Source organism: Haliaeetus albicilla, chromosome Z, assembly GCF_947461875.1.
Source record: "Haliaeetus albicilla chromosome Z, bHalAlb1.1, whole genome shotgun sequence".
Lineage (NCBI taxonomy): Eukaryota > Metazoa > Chordata > Aves > Accipitriformes > Accipitridae > Haliaeetus > Haliaeetus albicilla.
Window position 1 is genome coordinate 52,722,568 of NC_091516.1, and position 19,939 is coordinate 52,742,506.

The 19,939-nt window shown below is 39.0% G+C and overlaps 1 protein-coding gene and 1 long non-coding RNA gene across 7 annotated transcripts in view; both read left to right on the plus strand.

The window, feature by feature from the left end:
• The window catches only part of CSNK1G3 (casein kinase 1 gamma 3), an 86,688-nt gene extending 75,170 nt beyond the window's left edge, over positions 1–11,518 (plus strand). For 2 of the 6 annotated variants that reach the window (XM_069777193.1, XM_069777190.1), the window contains 3 exons: positions 4,796–4,902; positions 5,273–5,296; positions 11,139–11,336. In XM_069777193.1, coding sequence (XP_069633294.1) covers positions 4,796–4,902; positions 5,273–5,296; positions 11,139–11,193 — 186 coding nt within the window. In that variant the 3' untranslated portion in view covers positions 11,194–11,336. Of the gene's footprint in view, positions 1–4,795; positions 4,903–5,272; positions 5,297–11,138 lie in introns of all 6 variants that reach the window. The other 4 variants (XM_069777191.1, XM_069777194.1, XM_069777189.1 and 1 more) reach the window with 2 other exon arrangements.
• The window catches only part of LOC138683670 (uncharacterized), a 497,441-nt gene that overhangs the window by 139,833 nt on the left and 337,669 nt on the right, over positions 1–19,939 (plus strand). The gene's annotated exons all lie outside the window — the stretch shown is intronic.

Genomic DNA, 19,939 nt, shown 5'->3' on the forward strand with positions numbered 1-19,939 from the left:
CATATGCTTCTTTATATATATGCTCTTCAAATTAAACTTTTAAAGAACTGATTAAATTTGAAGGAACTAAATTTAAACCAAGATAAGATCTGTTATCAAAATGCTTGAAGTTGTTTTAGATTTTCAGTTTAGTGGTTAATCCCCAACGTGTATATAGGTGAGTAGCTTAGGTTAATCTTCAACATTGAAACACTTCTAATTTGAAATTTATTTTAAAATATTAGTTTTCAGAAACCTAATTCTGTGACTACTCATGGAAAAATGTTCATGTACTTCTTGTTAACAGCATTTTTAGGCGCAAAAATATAACTTGAATATCCACATTTTTTCACTACAATTGTATACAAATCTATTAAGAAATGAATTGTGCCTCCCATCTTTCATCAGGCTACTGAGGAAATCCAGTTCAACTGCAGTCATAAGTAGAGAAATGAAATGAAAAGTTTCTCTTTAAGCACTGTTGGTTTTGTGTATTGGTTCTTCTCTCTCCTTTCATAAAATTTTAGCTTTTTATGTGGATCCACTATGATGAATCTTCTTTGTGCCATATTTGTGGTACATCCTCGCTACAGCATTTGGTGTACCCCAACTTCAGTGCATATGCTGTCTTCCAGGTGACTGATTCTTGTTCAATTTTGTTATATTCCCATATCTTTCTGTGTAAGTTGTGCTGATTTTTGAGACGATTGGCATGTAGTCTGAGAGAGAAAAGTCTAATGGTTGGTCTACCTTAAGCCCATATGCTCCAGGATCAGGACTGTACGAGTGTTAAAACTGCTTCATATACTCTGCATTATCTGTCTTTTACCAAATGCAATTTTGATCAGATTGCAAAATATTTTACTGATGTCACAGGGAATTAACTTTTGGTGCTCTAGGTTATTTCATCAAGGTATGGAACTTATGACTGTAAGATCATACAGTTGTAGCCTTACTGATACTGGAACTGAAGCACTCCTGCCTATCTCTTGTGCTCCTTTAAATGATTCTTTGTTATTTAAATTTTTTTTTAAGGTATATATTTTGCTCTGTTGCAGCTGTATTAATTGTTGGTTCTTCATCTTACTGATACCATTCCTAGAGCTGTTTTCAGCAGTAGTAGACTAGAGTGAAACTCAGGGCGTTTGTGATTCTGGAGAAGCATGACTGATGCTGTTTTTCAGAGTACCAATACCCTTTGGTTCACTTATGCTTTCAGAGGTCACAACTCTTCCCGGAAACATGAAGTTTATTTTCCTACCATCTAAACTAAGCCATGCAACAGGCAGTTATACTTGGTTCTATTTGGTTGTGTATTTGGTGGATGTGTCTGCTGTATGTATATGGGAAGGACTGAGGTCTCTTTCTCCTTGATCTCTGTCTCTTTGGTAGAGATCAACCACAGTGAGGCAGGACAGTCTTCTGCTATCTGCTGCGAAGGTTTCTACAAAGTTTGTGTCAAAGTTTCTTACAGAAACTTTCTTAAATTAATAAAAAAGCACCTTAGGACAAATGCTGTCTTCAAAATAAAGACTTCTCCCACTGAAGGAAACCACTGTCAAAAAATATTATTCAGTTTTGAAGTCAGTTTGAAGAATTTCAATAAAAGAATCCCTGAACAGGTTGTTACAGCTTCTCTGCTTCCTTTTTAATAAGCATATAAATGTGTTCGGAAACTGTGAAATAAGCTTTGTTCTTTGTTACCATATGGCAGTTCTTTGACCCAAGCAGAAGATTGTTATTGCTTCTTTAAAGCTAAAGTCAGCTTAGCTTAGTATGACTAACTGTGATTTAAAACAAAACAAAACAAACCTGTCATAAACTAGGAGTTTTTTTGTTTTTATGAGTTGGTCAAATCTTGCAGGTGTTCTTTTAACTATTGCCAGAAGAGGCTCTGAAGAAACCGTAAGAGAGTTGTTGACAAAGGCTGATAGGAACCCTGAGTCTCGAACCAGAGCAGCAAACCTTTTTTTGCTGATCTGCCTGCCTCTCCAAAATAGACTTCCTCTAGCGGTGTTAAAAATGTGCTTAGATAAAGTTTTGTTCCTATCAAAATGTTTTCACTTTCTCCTGACTTTTTTATACATCAGAAGGTAAAGATGGATTTTGTCAACCTATTGTTGAAAAATAATATTCATAACTAGATTATTAATATAGGAAGGATTTTTAGGTATCTACTTCCATGAGGGTGGTGAGGCACTGGAACAGGTTGCCAGGGAAGTTGTGGATGCCCCATCCCTGGAAGTGTTGAAGGCCATGTTGGATGGAGCTTTGAGCAACCTGCTCTAGTGGAAGGTGTCCCTGTCCATAGTCGGGGGATTGGAACTAGTTGATCTTTAAGGTCTCTTCCAACCCAAACCATTTTATGATTCTGTGTTTTCCAGTTCAAATGAAGCATGTGTACATGCTTAAGTTTGATCCCCTTTTTTTTTTTTTGAACCTGCTGTCCAAGAAGATAGAGGGTGAGTCATTGAACAGGCACTCCTGGGAAAGAAGCATGAAGGAGAATGCCATGTGAAAGCTCCATAGATGCTAGAACTGGACAATGTGTTGATATTTGAGTAAAAGTCATAAATATTTTCATTTGCTTTTTGTGGGAAAAGAGAAGAAAACAGGAGTTCTTGCAAATACCTGTGCAAAGTGTCACCTGTTCTTTACAACAGTCAGGAATGCTAAGGTGTATGAGCTTGCTTCCAATCCAGAAAGGGGTATATACCTGTCTTGTTTCTTGATGTACCCTACCCTGGCGGCAAAGGCTTCTGTTTCTGATCAACCTATGTTACTAAACCTTGAGCACAGGTTTGAGGATCTCTTCAGTGAAGTTCATTTTAAGTCTAGAACATGGAGCAGAAATCCTGAATGATTAAGACTGCAGGCGAGCTTGACTACAATCTTAATTGGGTGGCTTTGCTTTATATGGGTTAGTGCAGGCTGTAGCTGTGATTAGTTATGTAGTTACGATTTGGATCCTTTGGATCCAAAGCTCATTTGGTGGACAAGTTGAGCAAATTTTTTTACCCTTGCATTTTCATGAATGATCCTGTCTTATTTAGCAAGTACTTCCTATGCAAACACCACCTGTTTCTGCTCTGTTTATCACTGTTACAACTGGATTATTTCACAGGAAGCAATGAAATTATCTGCACAGTAAGATACCTGGTGAGATGGTTGGGATCATACTATTTCCCCTTACCAGTAGATATGGACAATGATGACCACAAATATTAAGATACTTGTAAAGAAAAAAAATAAAAATCTAATCCAGGATGTTCAGTTTAAGATGCCTGACCCACTGTCTTATGATTTGTTAAAGTATGATTCCTACCTGTTTCTGTCATTGAATGTTTTGTGCTTCTGCTATCCCCAATGATATGAAACAAAGCTTAAGCCACCTGGTTGAAACTCCACTGACTTACCTGTCATCACAGAAATAAACTCCTTCAGTTATATTGACCAAAATTTAACTAATTAGATTCTTGCAATTTCAGACATCTTTCCTTTTGTTTTATTATTGGGCTGCAGGGTTTTTTTGGCAGTGGTTCCTATTTTAGTGAAGCTCTAAAAAGAAGAAAACTCAGCCTGATGTAGGCACATGGCATGGAAAATGGCTTAAGTTCAGCAAACTTCTGAAGCTCTGTACTTAGTTACAATAGGAACCACAAAGCAAACCTCAATAGGCAAGGCTATTAGCTTTGGTTATAAATAGATGAGATGCAAGTGCTACATTAAGAGGAGAGCTTGGGAGGGTAAGGGGAATAGTAACATTATGATGATGACTTTCCTTCCCTCTGCTTTTTTCTACCTTAATCTCTGACCTTCAGGCAACAGCTGGTAAGAATCTTGAACTATGAACTACTATTGATCCACTTCCCTGTAGCTCATTATGTTTTACAGATGTTTTCTGCAGGCTCTTAGGTATTTTTGTGCAATGTTGCTTGGCCAAGCATTTGCTGCTACTTTGGAGCTAGCAGACCTCTTGATACTTTAATGGGTCAGTTAGCACTGTCAGCTGCCCTGACCAGATACACCCTTGTCTGTAGCCAGTTAACCATCTTCGCGGCAGATTCAATGAGGTGAATAAGGGAGGGGCATCTGGAATAGCACCATTTGTCATGCAGGGAGGCTGACAGGAGCCAAGAGAGAGAATATTGGGTTCAATTTGGATTAAAGTCAAAACAAACATTCCCAGAGAACCAGAACTGTCCCGGTGGCTCAAGAATTTACAAAGGGAATTTGAGAGTAAATTAATGGGAGGGAAGATTACTGATTTTTTTGTTTGTTTGTGTTTTGTTTGATGGCAGTAAGTGTTCTCGTGCTCTTAAGAGTGAAAACCAAACACCACCTACACTTTTAGGTCTAGAAAATGTCTTAGTTTTCCCCTCTTCTGGTGAATACTCCTTGAGATACAACTAGATCGGGCCACATGAAGAAGGAAGCTAAGGAGCTTACATATGCTAAAGAAGCAGAGATAGGGTAAGACTGACTGAATTGGTATCAGTAAATGGGTTAGTGCCTTCCCTTAAGGCTCTGAAGAGACACGAGGGAGATCAGCAAACCCGATCAACAGAATTGCTTTGCTTACAGTCTGCTCACTTTGAGTCTGTCATGTAGATGTAAGTCCCACTAGTAGATATGAAAAGAAAAAGGCAGGAGCGCAGGGATGCAGGGATAAAACCTGGAAGATACTATTGTTAGAATAAAAAGAATTATGGAATTAACAAAAATTACTGATTTTTGAAGATGTGTTGTAACTTTAGGAATTGACAAATATATGTCTGACACTAGCATAATTTCAGGTTATTTCTGGTGATTTCAGGTAGTAAGTTCAACAAATGGAGAACTGAACACAGATGACCCAACTGCAGGCTGTTCGAATGCACCCATCACAGCTCCTGCAGAAGTAGAAGTAACAGATGAAACTAAGTATGTCCATCTTTTTATATTCTTTGGATCTTGTGTGCTCAGCTACTTCAAAATTTTTCTTGTGTAGTTATTAAAAAAATATTGTCTAAACTGAATAGCCACTGGTGAGGGGCAAAACTATAGTGCTATAATTAATTTTGGCTTTAAGTATTTAAATAATAGACTTTCTATAGCTTGTGCTTTTTAGGCTAAGCCCTCAATAACACATCTCTATACTAGGGAAGTGCATGCATTTTTTATATTTCAACTAATTCTGTAATATTTATTTTAAGATAGTGTTCTGACTACCAAAAGTTATGTATGAAAGATGTAAAATTCTTTCTCTGTGTGGTATTCTGATTCTCTTTTTTTCCCCTTACTCTCTGTATAGCTGCCAGAAAGTGTTGAACATGTGGTGAGTTCTACAGCACAGGCAGGCAGAAATAGCCCTAGGGGCTTCATTCTTTTTTTTGGTTTAAAACTAATTTCAGAGAACTTTAAAACAACAAGTCCATTTGGAAATCACAAAACATGTTTTAATATTGTGAAACAATTAACTGTTTTTACAAACAGCCACCTTCAGGAGCTATTTTGCCTGCTCAAATCTTGCTTGCTTCTAAGTTGTGTAGTCTGTGGTGTACTTTATATAATCCTTTTCAGTGGGTAGTAGCATTTTTTTTCTTACTTGCTGTCCTGTTTTAGAGAGGAAAACATTCTTTTCAGATGTTGTAGCATTCAGCTAGTATTTTAACATCTAGAAAATACCTCACTTATATGAACAAGTAATAAATGCTAGCAAATACTTGAACTTTGCCCGTTATGTGTGTAAACGTAGCATTTACCAGAGTCTTAGTCTTTGACAACCTGCTAACTAATTACTAAAACATAACTTCAGGGTTCCTTAAAGTTACAGTGTATGAAAGTGGAAAATATTAAGGTCTGTTAATGTGGGATGGACAACTAATGTATATATATTTGAGTAGTAAAGTCAGATTTGCAAAATAGTACAGAAAAATATTCTTGATAGCTGAAGGCATTATAACTTCCAACATGTTTTCTTCTATAATCATGGTTGGAATAGGATTTTACAAGGGTATGGATCCAGTTTATCATAAAATAGAGGCAGTGAAGTATGAAGGATACATTAGTAGCAGAAAAATCCAGTAAACATTCTTTAATACTAGTAATTTTTGTAGGACCCACTTTTTAAGTTTTAGATAAGGGGAAATTTCTCAAAGTACAATTTTTTTCTTGAAGTGATTATTCTACAGGTTCTGGTTTTGGTATGAGATTTATTTGCCTGTGTCATTAAAAATTGTGAATGGAAGTGTCTGTTGTGCCACACTTGTGCACTAGCACTGAGACGGTTCTTTATCTGCCATCTTTGCAGAGTACTGTATTATTATTATTCTGGCAAGAATTCAGTGTTACGGACATTTTTGTTTTTAAGGAGACATTGTTTTATCAAAGACTGTCACTTTGTGCCTCTTTCATAATCTTTTCTCCATCTGAAAATATCAACAGAGTTAACCTCACTTGCTGGTATCTTCTGTTTTAATATTTCCTCATACTCTGAGGAGACAAGCTTAAATAATTTTTAGACACACTTCACTCTGTTCTAGATGTTTTCAAGTTTTAGAAGCTTAGCATAACCATATCTTTTTTTAAAAGATTGAAGAAAGGGTGCCTTATGTCTGATTTTAACTATGAACAAGAATATTGTTTAGCTGAATATTAGATCTCCTGTTACAATTTCAGTGGGATTCTGTAAATCAGAGAGGATAAGGATTTTTTTCAGTAAGCATTTTATTGTTTTGGGACATTCATCCAACACTTCCATAGTGAGTACATAAATATATATCAAACATGCAGTATATATTCTAAATCTTATGCCTTGTCATCTTCATGCTCCTCAGGTATTGCTGTGCAGCAAGCATGTGCAGCAAGCATGACTTAGCAGTGGGTGTTAGGTTTTGGGTTTTTTGGTGTTTTGGTTTTGGTTTGGTTTTTTTGGGGGGGTGGTGTTTTGTGGTTTTTTGTTTGTTTAGAAAAGTAGCTTTCAGCCCTATTTCAGTTGTTACTGGAATTGTAAAGCAGGGAGAAAACTAACCTGATCACTGTTCTGTCCTGGCACTTGTAGATCTTATCTGCTACAGATGGGTCTTTCAGGTATTACTGAGCAATTAGCCGTTCTTTCCTTAACTCTTTGCTAACCATCAGAACAGTTGCTTCTATGAAGCGTAAGCATGTGTAATTTAGATAACCAAGAGGTTCTGCCATGGGAGGATAGAGAAGGGCACACAGAAAATGATGTGATCTGTCCTTTTTGCATCTTGCATTCTGTTTTTGCCACTTTAAACACCTGTTAACAATCCTGCTGTTTATGCAGTGAGTGCTGCCACATGCTAGATGACAAATACAAACCACAGCTATCTAAACACAAATGACAACTAAAGTTGCTTTAGCATGTTGTGCCGAGGGACTGCTCAAGTGGTAGAGGGTGTTTAACAAAAAAAAGGTATGATAATGTTTTAAGTAGAACAAAAATGTTTGTAACCAACTGAGATTGCTACCTTAGATAATATCTGAAAGGTCACTTAGATTGTACAGGAAAAGTAAGTTGTTTCTTGAGTTTCATAAATCGGTATTATACTGCCTGCTCTGGAAAAGTTTTATACTCTACAGAGAAAGGTTAGCAATCATTAAATGTTTTCTTTAAAAAGAAAGTTCCTTTCCTAAAATCAGAAATTTTCAAAGCATATCTATTCTTATGCATTTTGCATGCATATTGGATAATATGGTAAATTTGTGGTTTAATACTCATTAATATTGCCCATATCTGCAGCTTTAAATATCTGCTTTGGCTTCAAGCAGTATAATATATATATAAAAGTAATAATGACACCCTCTAGTGACAGTATTCTTAGGAACATGTCTACATATCTGTTATAAATTATACTCTTCAAGAGATTATGCACTATGGATCTCTAATCTCAGGGTTATGTTTCTTTCATAAAATTTATTATCAGACAATGTTGTCTGACCTGTCTTACTCCCATGTAAATGTGCATATATTTCAAAATGACATCTGTTTGGCCTTGGAAGGTTTGTCATGTCTAGCACTTCGAGGCTGATAAATATACATTTCAGTAAGTTTCCAAGTCAGTCCTGTGGTTTACAATGCTCTATGGAATTTGCATTCCTTTAACACTTTTTAGATATATATTAATAAGGGATTTATTTTCCCACAAATAACATTCTTCAGCATTTTGTGAAATTCCCTGAGCTAGAATACAGTTGAATAGTTCCTATAATTTAAAAAAACAACCAAACAAACAACAAACCTGTTAATAGAAATTGTACTCTTTGTAATAGTATTATGCAAACTCCAGAAGACCGGGAGATTAAAAAAGCAATGCTTTATGTTGGTTAAAGATAGAACTCTTGAACTCCCCATTGCATGATGCCCTTCTCTGGTTGACAGAGAAGTAGCAAACTAAATAGGCTATTGTCCTGGTTTCAGCTGGGATGTAGTTAACTGTCTTCCTAGTAGCTGGTACAGTGCTATGTTTTGAGTTGGTTATGAGAAGAATGTTGATAACACTGATGTTTTCAGTTGTTGCCCAGTAGTGTTTAGACTATAGTCAAGGATTTTTCAGCTTCTCATGCCCAGCCAGGGCACCTGACCCAAACTGGCCAACGGTGTATTCCATACCATGTGATGTCCCATCTAGTTTAGGAACTGGGAAGGGGGGGGGCAGGGATTCGCCGCTCGAGGACTGGCTGGGTGTCGGTCGGCGGGTGGTGAGCAATTGCCCTGCGCATCATTTGTACATTTCAATCCTTTTATTACTACTGTTGTCATTTTATTAGTGTTATCATTATCATTATTAGTCTCTTCTTTTCTGTTCTATTAAACCGTTCTTATCTCAACACACGAGTTTTACTTCTTTTCCTGATTTTCTCCCCCATCCCACCGGATGGGAGGGAAGTGAGTGAGCGGCTGCGTGGTGCTTAGTTGCTGGCTGGGGTTAAACCACAGCTATGAAGAAGGAATAAAGAACAGTATGAGATTTGTAGCAAGTATGGGTTAAAATTTTCTGGGAAAGAAAGCAAGAAAACTTAAAGTGTCCTTGAGTTACACAGACGATCCAAGGAGTTCTAAACATTTAAGAAGTGTGATCTGCTGTTACTTGAGACATGCTCCATATAAGCAAAATACAGTTAAACAGTGAAGAGTTAAAGTTCTAGATTGTTTTTCTAGAATATAAATTAGCTGTCTGCCACAATTCCATCTTCCTGCAGTTACTTATGTAACCTGTGTTCTGTATATACTAAAACTATGAGTCGAGACAAAATTTTTCTGTAAGCTTACTCTGAGGCCTCCTAATCTGAAACAGGTACAAAAGTGATTTACCATCACAGTCTAGGTTAGGATTTCCTGATTTACAGGGTCATAGGATAATTCACACTGAAAGGGAAGGAACACTCTAAAATGCTTTGTTTTGATATGATGTTTGTTGCGTATACATATATAAAATACTTGCAAAAAGGTTGGGGTGAAAGAACGATTAAACTAAGTTGGACTCCATACATCTGCATATAAATTCAAAGCTTAAGTGATAATGGATGTTAGTGGTTGATGCTAAGAAAAAGGGTTACTAGTTATGGGGGAATTTCAGTTGCAGTTGGTGGCTACTAGCCTTCAGAAACAATTATGTCTCTTTTAGAAGTACTTTAAAGTTAATAAATACAGTATGATATATCTGTTAGCTGTAAAAATATTTATATATGTAGTTTTCCCTGTTGAATTTTAATTTTGGGCTTCCTCTCTGTCAATAACCAATGTTTTTTTTCTACTGGAAGTTATGTAACTCTCAGAGCAGCTCTGGTCTGTCTCTGCCCACTGCTACTTTTTCAGTGACTGAGCGACAGGGTGCCCTTGGATATTTTGAGAAGGTAACTTCTGTCTCCCCTTACTTTGGATGTTGTTCTCACACCCTGTAGAACCTTACTTTTAAACCCTTATTCTCCCTGGTTTTCAAATGCTTTCCCCAATTCCTATAGTCCAAACTAAATCAGCAGGATTCCTTTTGAATTTTAGTGACATAAAATGCTTAGTGAGCTTAAGGACTTACTGATAGGCTATTGATGCAGTACGTTTATATTTTCACTTCTGCTGTACTTCACAGTTTAAGAAAAACTCTTTAGTATATAGCACTGCAAGTGAGAATTCAATAACCAAACTGCAGAACTCCATGAGGCAAGCTCTGTTAATGTAGACAGCTTGCATGTTCACTTCTGGTTGCAAATTATGAATACTTTACTAAGTGGGAGCTTTTTTGTGTTTTTTAAAGGTGGTGATAGGAGCTGGGAGTTGCTTAGAATAGGCTAACTTTACATGCAAATTAAAAAGGTTTCTGTGTGTATTTGTTGCTTTCCTCTTTAATTTATTTTCAAAAATACTTCCTGGACTTCTAGAGTCCTCCTCTGTATTACCTATCTCTAACTCCCTCCAATTCTTTTTCCTTTTGTAGTGTTTTTTTCAGTTACTTTCAGATTGTCTTTATTTGCTAAGTGAAATTCGCAGTATTTGTCAATTTTAGTTTGCTTCATGTAGTATGCACTAAAGCAGAAGAAAGAATGTCAATATACTTCAATATACTTAAAGCTGTGATCTTTCACTAGTAATATCATCACAGCACTGAATCAAAACATTATTTATATTGTTCATGAACATTTTCTTCTAAAATATTTTGGGGAATAGCCTTGGGGAATTTTCCAAGTTCTGGTTGACAAAGGAAGCTCAAACTGTTTTCTTGTATTAGCAACAGTAGTATCTTGAGTGCACAGTTCAAGTGATGCAATCTTAAGCTCAAACTTCTATTTGACATATTGCCAGTTAATGTGAAAGAGGACTCAGGTAATGGAACATTCCTTATTCTTACAAATACATTTTTGAGCCAGCCTATAATGCCCATGCTTTTGATACGCTTACACAATACTCTAAACTTAATAGCTATTTTTATTATAGTTTTTTTCATTTGATACTTTTTCCCAAAAGAAGGCGAAATGTGTCAAAAAATCTCTATTTCAGTTTCTTTCACTAATAAATCAATCCCCTGCAGTAGAGCTTAATGTGTTCCTTGTAGTGCTGGCTATACCTGAACTACATACTTCAAGTGAAACAAATATGGTAAACAGTTTAGGTTTGTGATTTCTTTTTATATCATATGTAATTCATGTCACACTTGCAGGTGCTGCTGTTTTTTCAAGCGGAAGAAAAGGAAAACCATTCAGTGCCACAAATGACTGGAACCAAGCAGAACATGGGAAATGCTCATTTGTTCAACTGCTGTCTTGTGATCTTAAAAAAACCCCCACCCAAAATCCAAACCAAAACCAGAACCAAACAACCCCCCAGTAATGACCACATGTTTTCCAAGGACTCCCTTTGAAACAATGTCATGCCTGTGTGCTTTGATTTGGTTCTCCTGCATCCATCTTTTTATTCATCTATGCTGAAAGCTTCAAGGTTTTGTCAAACATGAGTGCTTCTTTGATCATCCACAAATGGACCAGTGAAATGGTACAAATGAACAGTATCTTCAGCAAAACTAAATTTGAAAAGTATTTCTCCTGTCCTAGGAAGTACTAGCTAGTGTCTTATCTGAAGACAGATGTCATAAATCTGTTATTTGAGTTCATAGCAGCATATCAAAAGCAGTTTCCTTCAAAATGCAGAAGAGAGATGCGCAACACATTTCTTTTGTGACAACTACATTGATTTTTTTTTTTCTTTTCTCCCAGTATTACTGGTGATACTGTAGTCAAATTTTATCAGCATTAAACCCTGCCTGTGGTATCATGGTACAGTCGCTGTCTAGCGATACTGAGAAGGAGTATTTAACTGTTGACAGTTGTTTAGATGCTGGTGATACTAATGAACAGAAAGTATTTCCAGTAGCCTCAGGGTTTGAAAACCTGCTTTTGTTATGCCTACAATGGAATTGCAGTACAGTAGAAATTACAAGAGTGTTTGTACAAAGAATACAGAAGTTTGTATGATTTAAGTTGTGCTTCCAGTAATGTTAGTAAGATTGAAATACCTTCAAAAGAGATCTACAGAGGAATTACAAAAGAAGAAATAAACGTGAATCTGGTTAAAGTGGAATCAGTGTTAAAGGCTGTATGTTCACTAAGGTAATTGAAGATTGACAACATCTTTAACTTGAAAATATGGATGTGCCATGTAATGTTAGAGAACTGTTTCTAAATTATTTTACTCTTTAATGTAGAAAACATGCAATGTTTTGCAATGCAATGGAAGTGAATGAGACTTCTCCCTTCTCTCCGTACTAGCCCATAGCACCCAAAATTTCCTGAGATTTTTTTTCCTGGAAATTTCTTGTCTTTCAGTGTAATGGCACTACTATAATAGGATGGCAAGGATGTGTCAGGTACTTCCCCACAGTCCAATGAAGTGCCTGCAATATAAACAAACCAGCAGTTCTGTAGGAAAGGCAGCCCATTTTATATTTTCTTCTTCAAAAAATACATGCTTCTTTTAAAGCCATAATGACAGAGGTGTGCTTTTGTTATGTTTAGCTGTCAGTTACTGAAGAAGGGGTGTGAAAGACAGATTTGTTGACCAAAATTCAGATTATGTCCTTTTTTTTTTAATTCTTCTAGAGTTAATTAGCATTTTTTTTCTATCCACACATCCCTTTTTGCATACTTATTTATTTTTAACCTGTTTTGTGGTAGCATTTAAAATATATATTAAAATAAATGCACACCTTTGAATTCATTATTGCATTTGCAAGGGCTTTAATTGTATTTTGTAATTTATTTTTCCTTAACAGCCAAAAGTGTATTTTGTTGTTTGGATTATGTGCTCATATGTATACTTTGATCTTTGTTATTATTACTGTTCATGATCTTAAGTTTTTGTTTTAAAAAAGTGAACTTGGCCTACAAATACATACAGTATAATAGGTCATAAGTTTCTACTCCACCAGTTTGTGTTATTGATTATCTCAAACTCATGGAAGTTACTTCTTTGTTTTTATTTGAGCTGGAAGGTAGGTTACTTGACCATTCTCGTATGAAAACGCATCCTTCTTTGTAGAACTTGACCAACTTTGTTGCTTTGTAAGATTTGTAAGTACATGTGGTTAAGTATATTTCTCACATACCTGATTAGTTTTATTCTCAGAGGTTTTTGACCTGTACCTTGTTTGTATGGTCTGAAGTCCATACACATAACAAGAAAGTGTGTATATTATGGACTTAAAATATTTGAATATATAAAAGCTGTTTATTTGCTGAAATGACCAGTATCTAGGCACTTGCTTTTCAGCATTTTATTTTTTTTTTAAGTGCTTGATTTTAATGCTGAAGAAGGTTTTCTTCTAGCAAAGCTAAGTGGTCAGTACTGATGCGGGTATGTTCAGGTTATGCCAATATGATCTGCATTTATATTCTTTTTTTTTCTTGTCTAAACTAATGAAGTAAACATTGGCTGGATGTCTAAAAATGAAATACATACCTGTTTAAATGTAAGACAAAAAAATAAAGATAGTTTTTTAAAACTTGCCTTTTTCCCCCCTTTCCTACAGTCTTGAATGAAATAGTGGAAGCTGTTTAAGAATTGCTGAAAAGTTTTAACCTGTTTGGATGGCAAGGAATATGAAAGTATATTACTTGAAATGCTACCTCAACATTGCAGTTATAGTCATGTTTGCTTAGTTAACAGGTATTATTTTTATATGTTTTAATACACCTAATGTTAACAATGGAGGGAAAGATTTCAATGCATGTGTTCGTAACTAGGAAATCTACTCAGGGTCTCCATGGATTAAAGTCTATGCAGTCTGTGCCACCTAGAATAAAAGCCATTACAGATACTGTGACATATGCAATAAATGTGTCTTGAATTTTGCTAGGTAGGTATCTAGAAAAGGAAGACTTATAGTTAGTTCTTCAGTCACAACCTTGAGATGATAATTCTTATCTGTAAAGCATTTGATATGAAATAAAAAAGGGCGTATTTACTTGAGAACAATGTTAGTAGGCAAAATCAGTTGCTAGACTTCTAGTTAAAATCCATAGCATTTCACTTCATAAACAGATGTTTTCAGTTGCTTGTGCTCTTACAGAGCTACAGAACTATTGCAAGTGAAAATTTTTTTCAATTTCACGTTTCTTTTTATTCAAACTAAAGTTTTCCTCAGAACTTCTTTTTGAGACTAGGAATTTTAACACTGGAGTGCTTAAGAAATTTTGTTTTCCATGTTTTTTTCAGTAGCTTTTTAGGAGCCTTTAGTAGCTTTTTTTTAAAGGATATTTCAAACTTGAAGATTGCAGAATTGGTTTTGTCAGAATTAAGCCACTGTACAGCTTCACTGATTGTCTTATCAAACTAAACAGTATTTTCCAAGGATACCTTCCTCTTTAAGTTTTCAGGATGAGTGATTGTAACTGAGCTAATAGTTTTAAGGATGTATTCAGTTCTCAGATGCTCAATTTTTATTTTTCTTCTAAGATAGGCTGTTCCATATCTTATTACCACATCTGTTTGAACCTTACTCAAAATACAGCTTTACTGAATATTTGTGGGACTTCCTGTGGTGACACATACTATGATATGGGGTATTTAAGATATTTTTGTCTTCACATAACTTACCTCTGAAATATTATCCTGTTGTCATTAAAGGCTACAGAGTCAAAAAGTACTGCTTAAAAAAAAAACAAACCCAAAACCAACCCACCAACTCTTCATTAACTAGTTTGAGTTGCAAGTTATTTTTTAGACTACACTTGTGTTTTCTTGTGTACTGAAGAGCACTTCAGTGTTTAGCTAGCCCTGAGCATTTAGCTAATGCTTGGCTTTTGAAATGGACAACCAAAAATATGGAACACCAAGAAACTGCTTTGTAAATATTAGAGTGGTTAGGCTACTTTCATGTTTGTGGCAGAGACTGTATTTAATTTTTCGATAGGTGTTTTGTAAACTACAGACCTCTACCTCAGTGCCCTGAGCTTTTCTATTGCCTGGAACAAGGAAGTCATTGATACACGGCCTTCGGTGATAATCAAGTACTCACAATTTCATGCAAACTTAAAGCAGTTGATGGACAGAGGAAATGATAAGGAAGCAAGGATCCAGTGAGTTGTGATCATTGTACCTGACCATTTTCTATGTTGATCCCTAAACTGCCTTTTGCTTCCTTCTGAAAAAGCCTGAGAATTTAAATGTCTATTGAGGATTTGTAAATCCTAGACTGTGCTCTAACTACTTCTTATTCCAGGCTTTGGAAAATGACCATGACATTGAATTGAAAATACAGAGCTGAAAATACACGTTTATGCCTTTTCATTAATGAATAGAGGGATGAGCCTCTAGATCATTCAAGATTGTTCGAGAAAATTGAATATGAGTGCTGCAATGGATGGCTATAAACTCTTCAGGAGGGATAAGCAAGGAAGGAGAGGTGGTGGAGTAGCCCTTTTTGTTAGGAAAAGTTTTGATTGTCTGGAGGTTGACGATGGTGATGAAAGGGTCAAGTGTTTATGGGTAAGAGTCAGAGGAAAGGCCAACAAGGCAGATACCATGGTGGGAGTCTGTTATAGACCACCCAACCAGATGAAGAGGCACATGAAATATTCTATAAGCAGCTGGGAGAAGTCTCACAATCGCTAGCCCTTGTTCACATGGGAGACTTCAACTTGCCAGATGTCCACTAGAAATACAATACAGCAGGGAGGAAACAGGCTAGGAGGTTCCTGGAGTGTGTGGAAGATAACTTCCTGACACAGCTGGTGGCTGAGCCAACTAGGGAAGGCACCCTGCTGGACGTGTTATTTGTGTACAGAGAGGGGCTCGTGAGTGATGTGGTGGTTAGAGGCTGTATCAAGATGGTGTTTGTGCAATGGACACAAGGGGCATCCCCAACAAAAATGAGACTGACCCCATCTTTGCAGCTCGATGCAAGGTGGCAGTTGGCAAAGGGGCTTGGCCTGCCTTCTCAGGCTGGTTTTCCTTCCAAGGACCAAGGTCTCAGTTGGGTCCACAGCACGAAGCTTCAGTGCAGTGGCACGTGCTGTCGTCTGTTGCTTGAAGCATTGCACTGAGGTGTAGCAGCCCTCCATGTGCCAGAGGCGCTGGCTGTCCCCTCCTGCAGAAGCCATGGCCATTGCTCAGGAAGGTGACTCTGCAGAGGTGCAAGGCAGGACGGGGTTACTAGTGATAAGCTCTGGGACAGCATGGTGAGGTTTGAGTGCTGTTGTGCTGGTGAGGGCTTTCACTCTGCTCCACAATGTACCAAATACAGTGGAGCACATTTCAAACGTTTGTACACAAATGCCCGCAGCATGAGGAATAAGCTTCCAAACCTGGAAGCTTTGGCTCAATCCCAGAGCTGCGACAATGTTTGCGTCAGCGAGACTTGGTGGGAAGAGTCCTGCGACTGGCGTGCTGTGATGGATGGTTCTAGGCTCTTCAGGAGAGGCAGGCAGGGCAGAGAGGTAGCGCTGTGGGTAAAGGTGGGGTTGGACTGTACAGTGCTTGCAGTTGGGTGACACGGTTGAGAGCCTCTGGGTAAGGATTAGGGGAAAAGCTAATAAAGCAGATATTGTTGTGGGGGTCTGCTACAGATCACCCAGCCAGGATGATGGCACTGATGTATTAGTCTATAAGGAATTAACCCCCCCACTAAATCAGTTGCCCTTGTCCTTAGGGGCGACGTCAACTTCCCAGATGTTGATTGGGACTGTCATACAGCGGACACAAAGAGGTCCAGGGAATTTATATTATCACAGAATGTTTTGGTTTGGAAGGGACCTTTAAAGACCATCGAGTCCACCCCTCCCTGACATGGGCGTTGAATTCTTTGACTAGATCAGGTTGCGCAAAGCCCCCTCCAATCTGACTTTGAGCAATTCCAGGGATGGGACATCCACAGCTTCTCTGGGCAACCTGTTCCAGGGTCTTGCCACCCCCACGTAAAAAAAAAAGTCTTCCTTACTTCCAATCTAAATCTACCCTCTTTCAGTTTAAAACTGTTGTCCCTTGTTCTGTTGCTGCAGGCCTTGGTAAAATGTCTCTCTCCATCTTTCTTACGAGCCCCCTTTAAGTATTGACAAGCTGCAATAAGGCCTTCCCAGAGCCTTTTCTTCTCCAGGCTGAACAACCCCAACTGCCTCAGCCTTTCTTCATAGCAGAGGTGTTCCAGCCCTCTGATCATTTTTGTGGACCTCCTCTGGACCCGCTCCAGCAGGCCCAAATGTTTCTTGTACTGGGGGCCCCTGAGCATGGTGCAGTACTCCAGGTGGGGTCTCACCAGAGCAGAGTAGAGGCAGAGAATCACCTCCCTTGACCTGCTGGCCACGCTTCTTTTCATGCAGCCCAGGATACCATCAGCTTTCTGGGCTGCAAGCTTACGTTGCTGGCTTATGTCCAATTTTTCATCCACCAGCACCCCCAAGTCTTTCTCTCCTCTCAATCAGTCTGTGCTGATACTGAGGATTGCTGTGATGCAGGTGCAGGCTGTTGAATTTGTCCTTGTTGAACTTCTTGAGGTTTGCATGGGCCCACTCCAAAAGCCTGTCAAGGTCCTGAAGCATGTTGAAGATTACTTTTTGATACAGGTGCTAAGGGAGCTGGGTAGGAGGGTGCCCTCCTAGGTCAGTTGTTTGTAAATAGAGATGGTCTTGTGGGTGCAGTGATGATTGGTGGCTTGTCTTGGCAACAGGGATCATGAAATTGTTGAGTTTAAAATCTTTGGCAATATAAGAAAAACTGTGAGCAGAGATGCTACCCTGGATTTTGGAAGAGCAGGCTTTAGGCTGCTCAAGGAACTGGTTAGTAATGTCCCCTGAGAATCTGTATTTGGATCAGGTGCCCCAGTGGACCTGTTGTTTGTTTACAGAGAGGGACTTGTGGGTGATGTGATGGCTGGAGCCCGTCTTGGGCATAGGAATCGTGAAATGATAGAATTTTCAGTTCTTGGAGGGCTACAGAGAATCTCCATCTGGTTTTGGGTGTAGGGGGAAACACAGTGACAAAGGATGAGGGAAAGGTTGAGGTACTTAATGCCTTCTTTGCCTCATTCTTTAATTGTAAGACCAATTGTTCTCAGTGTACCCAGCCCCCTGAGCTGGAAGACGGCAGGGAGACAAATGAAGCCCCCATAATCCAAGGGGAAATGGGTAGTGACCTGCTACACCAGTTAGACACACACAAGTCTATGGGGCCATATGGGATACAGCCAATGGTACTGAGGGAGCTGGTGGAAGTGCTCACGGAGCCCCTTTCAATCATTTGTCAGCAGTCCTGGCTAACCGGGGAGGTCCTAGTTGAGTGGCAGTTAGCGAATGTGATGCCCCTCTACAGGAAGGGCAGGAAGGAGGATCTGGGGAAGTACAAGCTTGTCAGTCTGACCTCAGTGCCGGGGAGGGTTGTGGAGCAGATCAACTTGAGTGCCATCACATGGCACGTACGGGACAACCAGGTGATGAGGCCCAGTCAGCACGGGTTTATGAAAAGTAGGTCCTGCTTGACTAACCTGCTCCCCTTCTATGACAAGATGACCCACATAGTGGTTGAGGGAAAGGCTGTGGATTTTCTTTACCTGGACTTTAGTAAAGCCTTTGACACCATTTCCCACCGCATTCTCCTGGAGAAACTGGCTGCCCGTGGCTTGGACAGGTGTACTCTTTGCTGGGTAAAAAACTGGCTGGATGGCCGGGCCCAAAGCATTCTGGTGAATGGAGTTAAATGCAGTTGGCAGCCGGTCACGAGTGGTGTTCCCCAGGGCTCAGTACTGGAGCCAGGTCTGTTTCATATCTTTATCCATGATTGGGGTGAGGGATTGAGTGCACCCTCAGTAAGTTTGTGGATGACACCAAAGTGGGTGGGAGTGTTGATCTGCTTGAGGGAAGGAAGGCTCCACAGAGGGATCTGGACAGGCTGGATCCATGGGCCAACGCCAACTGTATGAGGTTCAACAAGGCCAAGTGCCGGGTGCTGCACTTGGGTCACGGCAACCCCATGCAGCGCTACAGGCTTGGGGAAGAGTGGCTGGAAAGCTGCCCGGCAGAGAAAGACCTGGGGGTGCTGGCTGACAGCCGGCTGAATATGAGCCAGCAGTGTGCCCAGGTGGCCAAGAAGGCCAATGGCATCCTGGCCTGCATCAGAAATAGCGTGGCCAGCAGGAGCAGGGCGGTGATCGTCCCCCTGTACTCGGCACTGATGACGCCGCACCTCGAGTGCTGTGTTCAGTTTTGGGCCCCTCACTACAGGAAAGACATGGAGGTGCTCTAGTGTGTCCAGAGAGGGGCAACCAAGTTGGTGAGGGGCCTGAAGCACAAGTCTTATGAGGAGTGGCTGAGGGAACTGGGGCTGTTTAGTCTGGAGAAAAGGAGGCTGAGGGGAGACCTTATCGCTCTCTACAACCACCTGAAAGGAGGTTGTAATGAGGTCGGTGTCAGTCTCTTGTCCCAAGTAACAAGTGATAAGAGGAAACAGCCTCAAGTTGTGTGAAGGGAGGTGTAGGTTGGATATTAGGAAAAATTTTTTCACTGAAAGGGTTGTTGAGCACTGGAACAGGCTGCCCAGGGAAGTGGTTGAGTCTCTGTCCCTGGAGGTATTTAATAAATATGTAGATGTGGTGCTTAGGGACATGGTTTAGTGGTGGACTTGGCAGTGTTATATTAACTTGATGGACTTGATGTTGTGTAATTTGAGGTTGGACTTGATTATCTTAAGTGTATTTTTCAACCTAAATGAGTCTATGATTCTATTGTAATATAAGCCATTGCTGCAATATTGGAAGGAAGTAATGAAGATTCAATGGAATGAGTTACATACTACATACACCTCTTTGTAGTGATAAACTATAAGGCTATGTAAGATATACTGTCATGGAATCTCTTAGTCATATTTGAGATTATTTACAAATAGACAGATTGATCATCCAACACGAACTCAGATGCTAGGAACATGCTATTATACTGTTTTCCAAATGTCTGAAGTGCTGGCATTGAGTGGTCATTG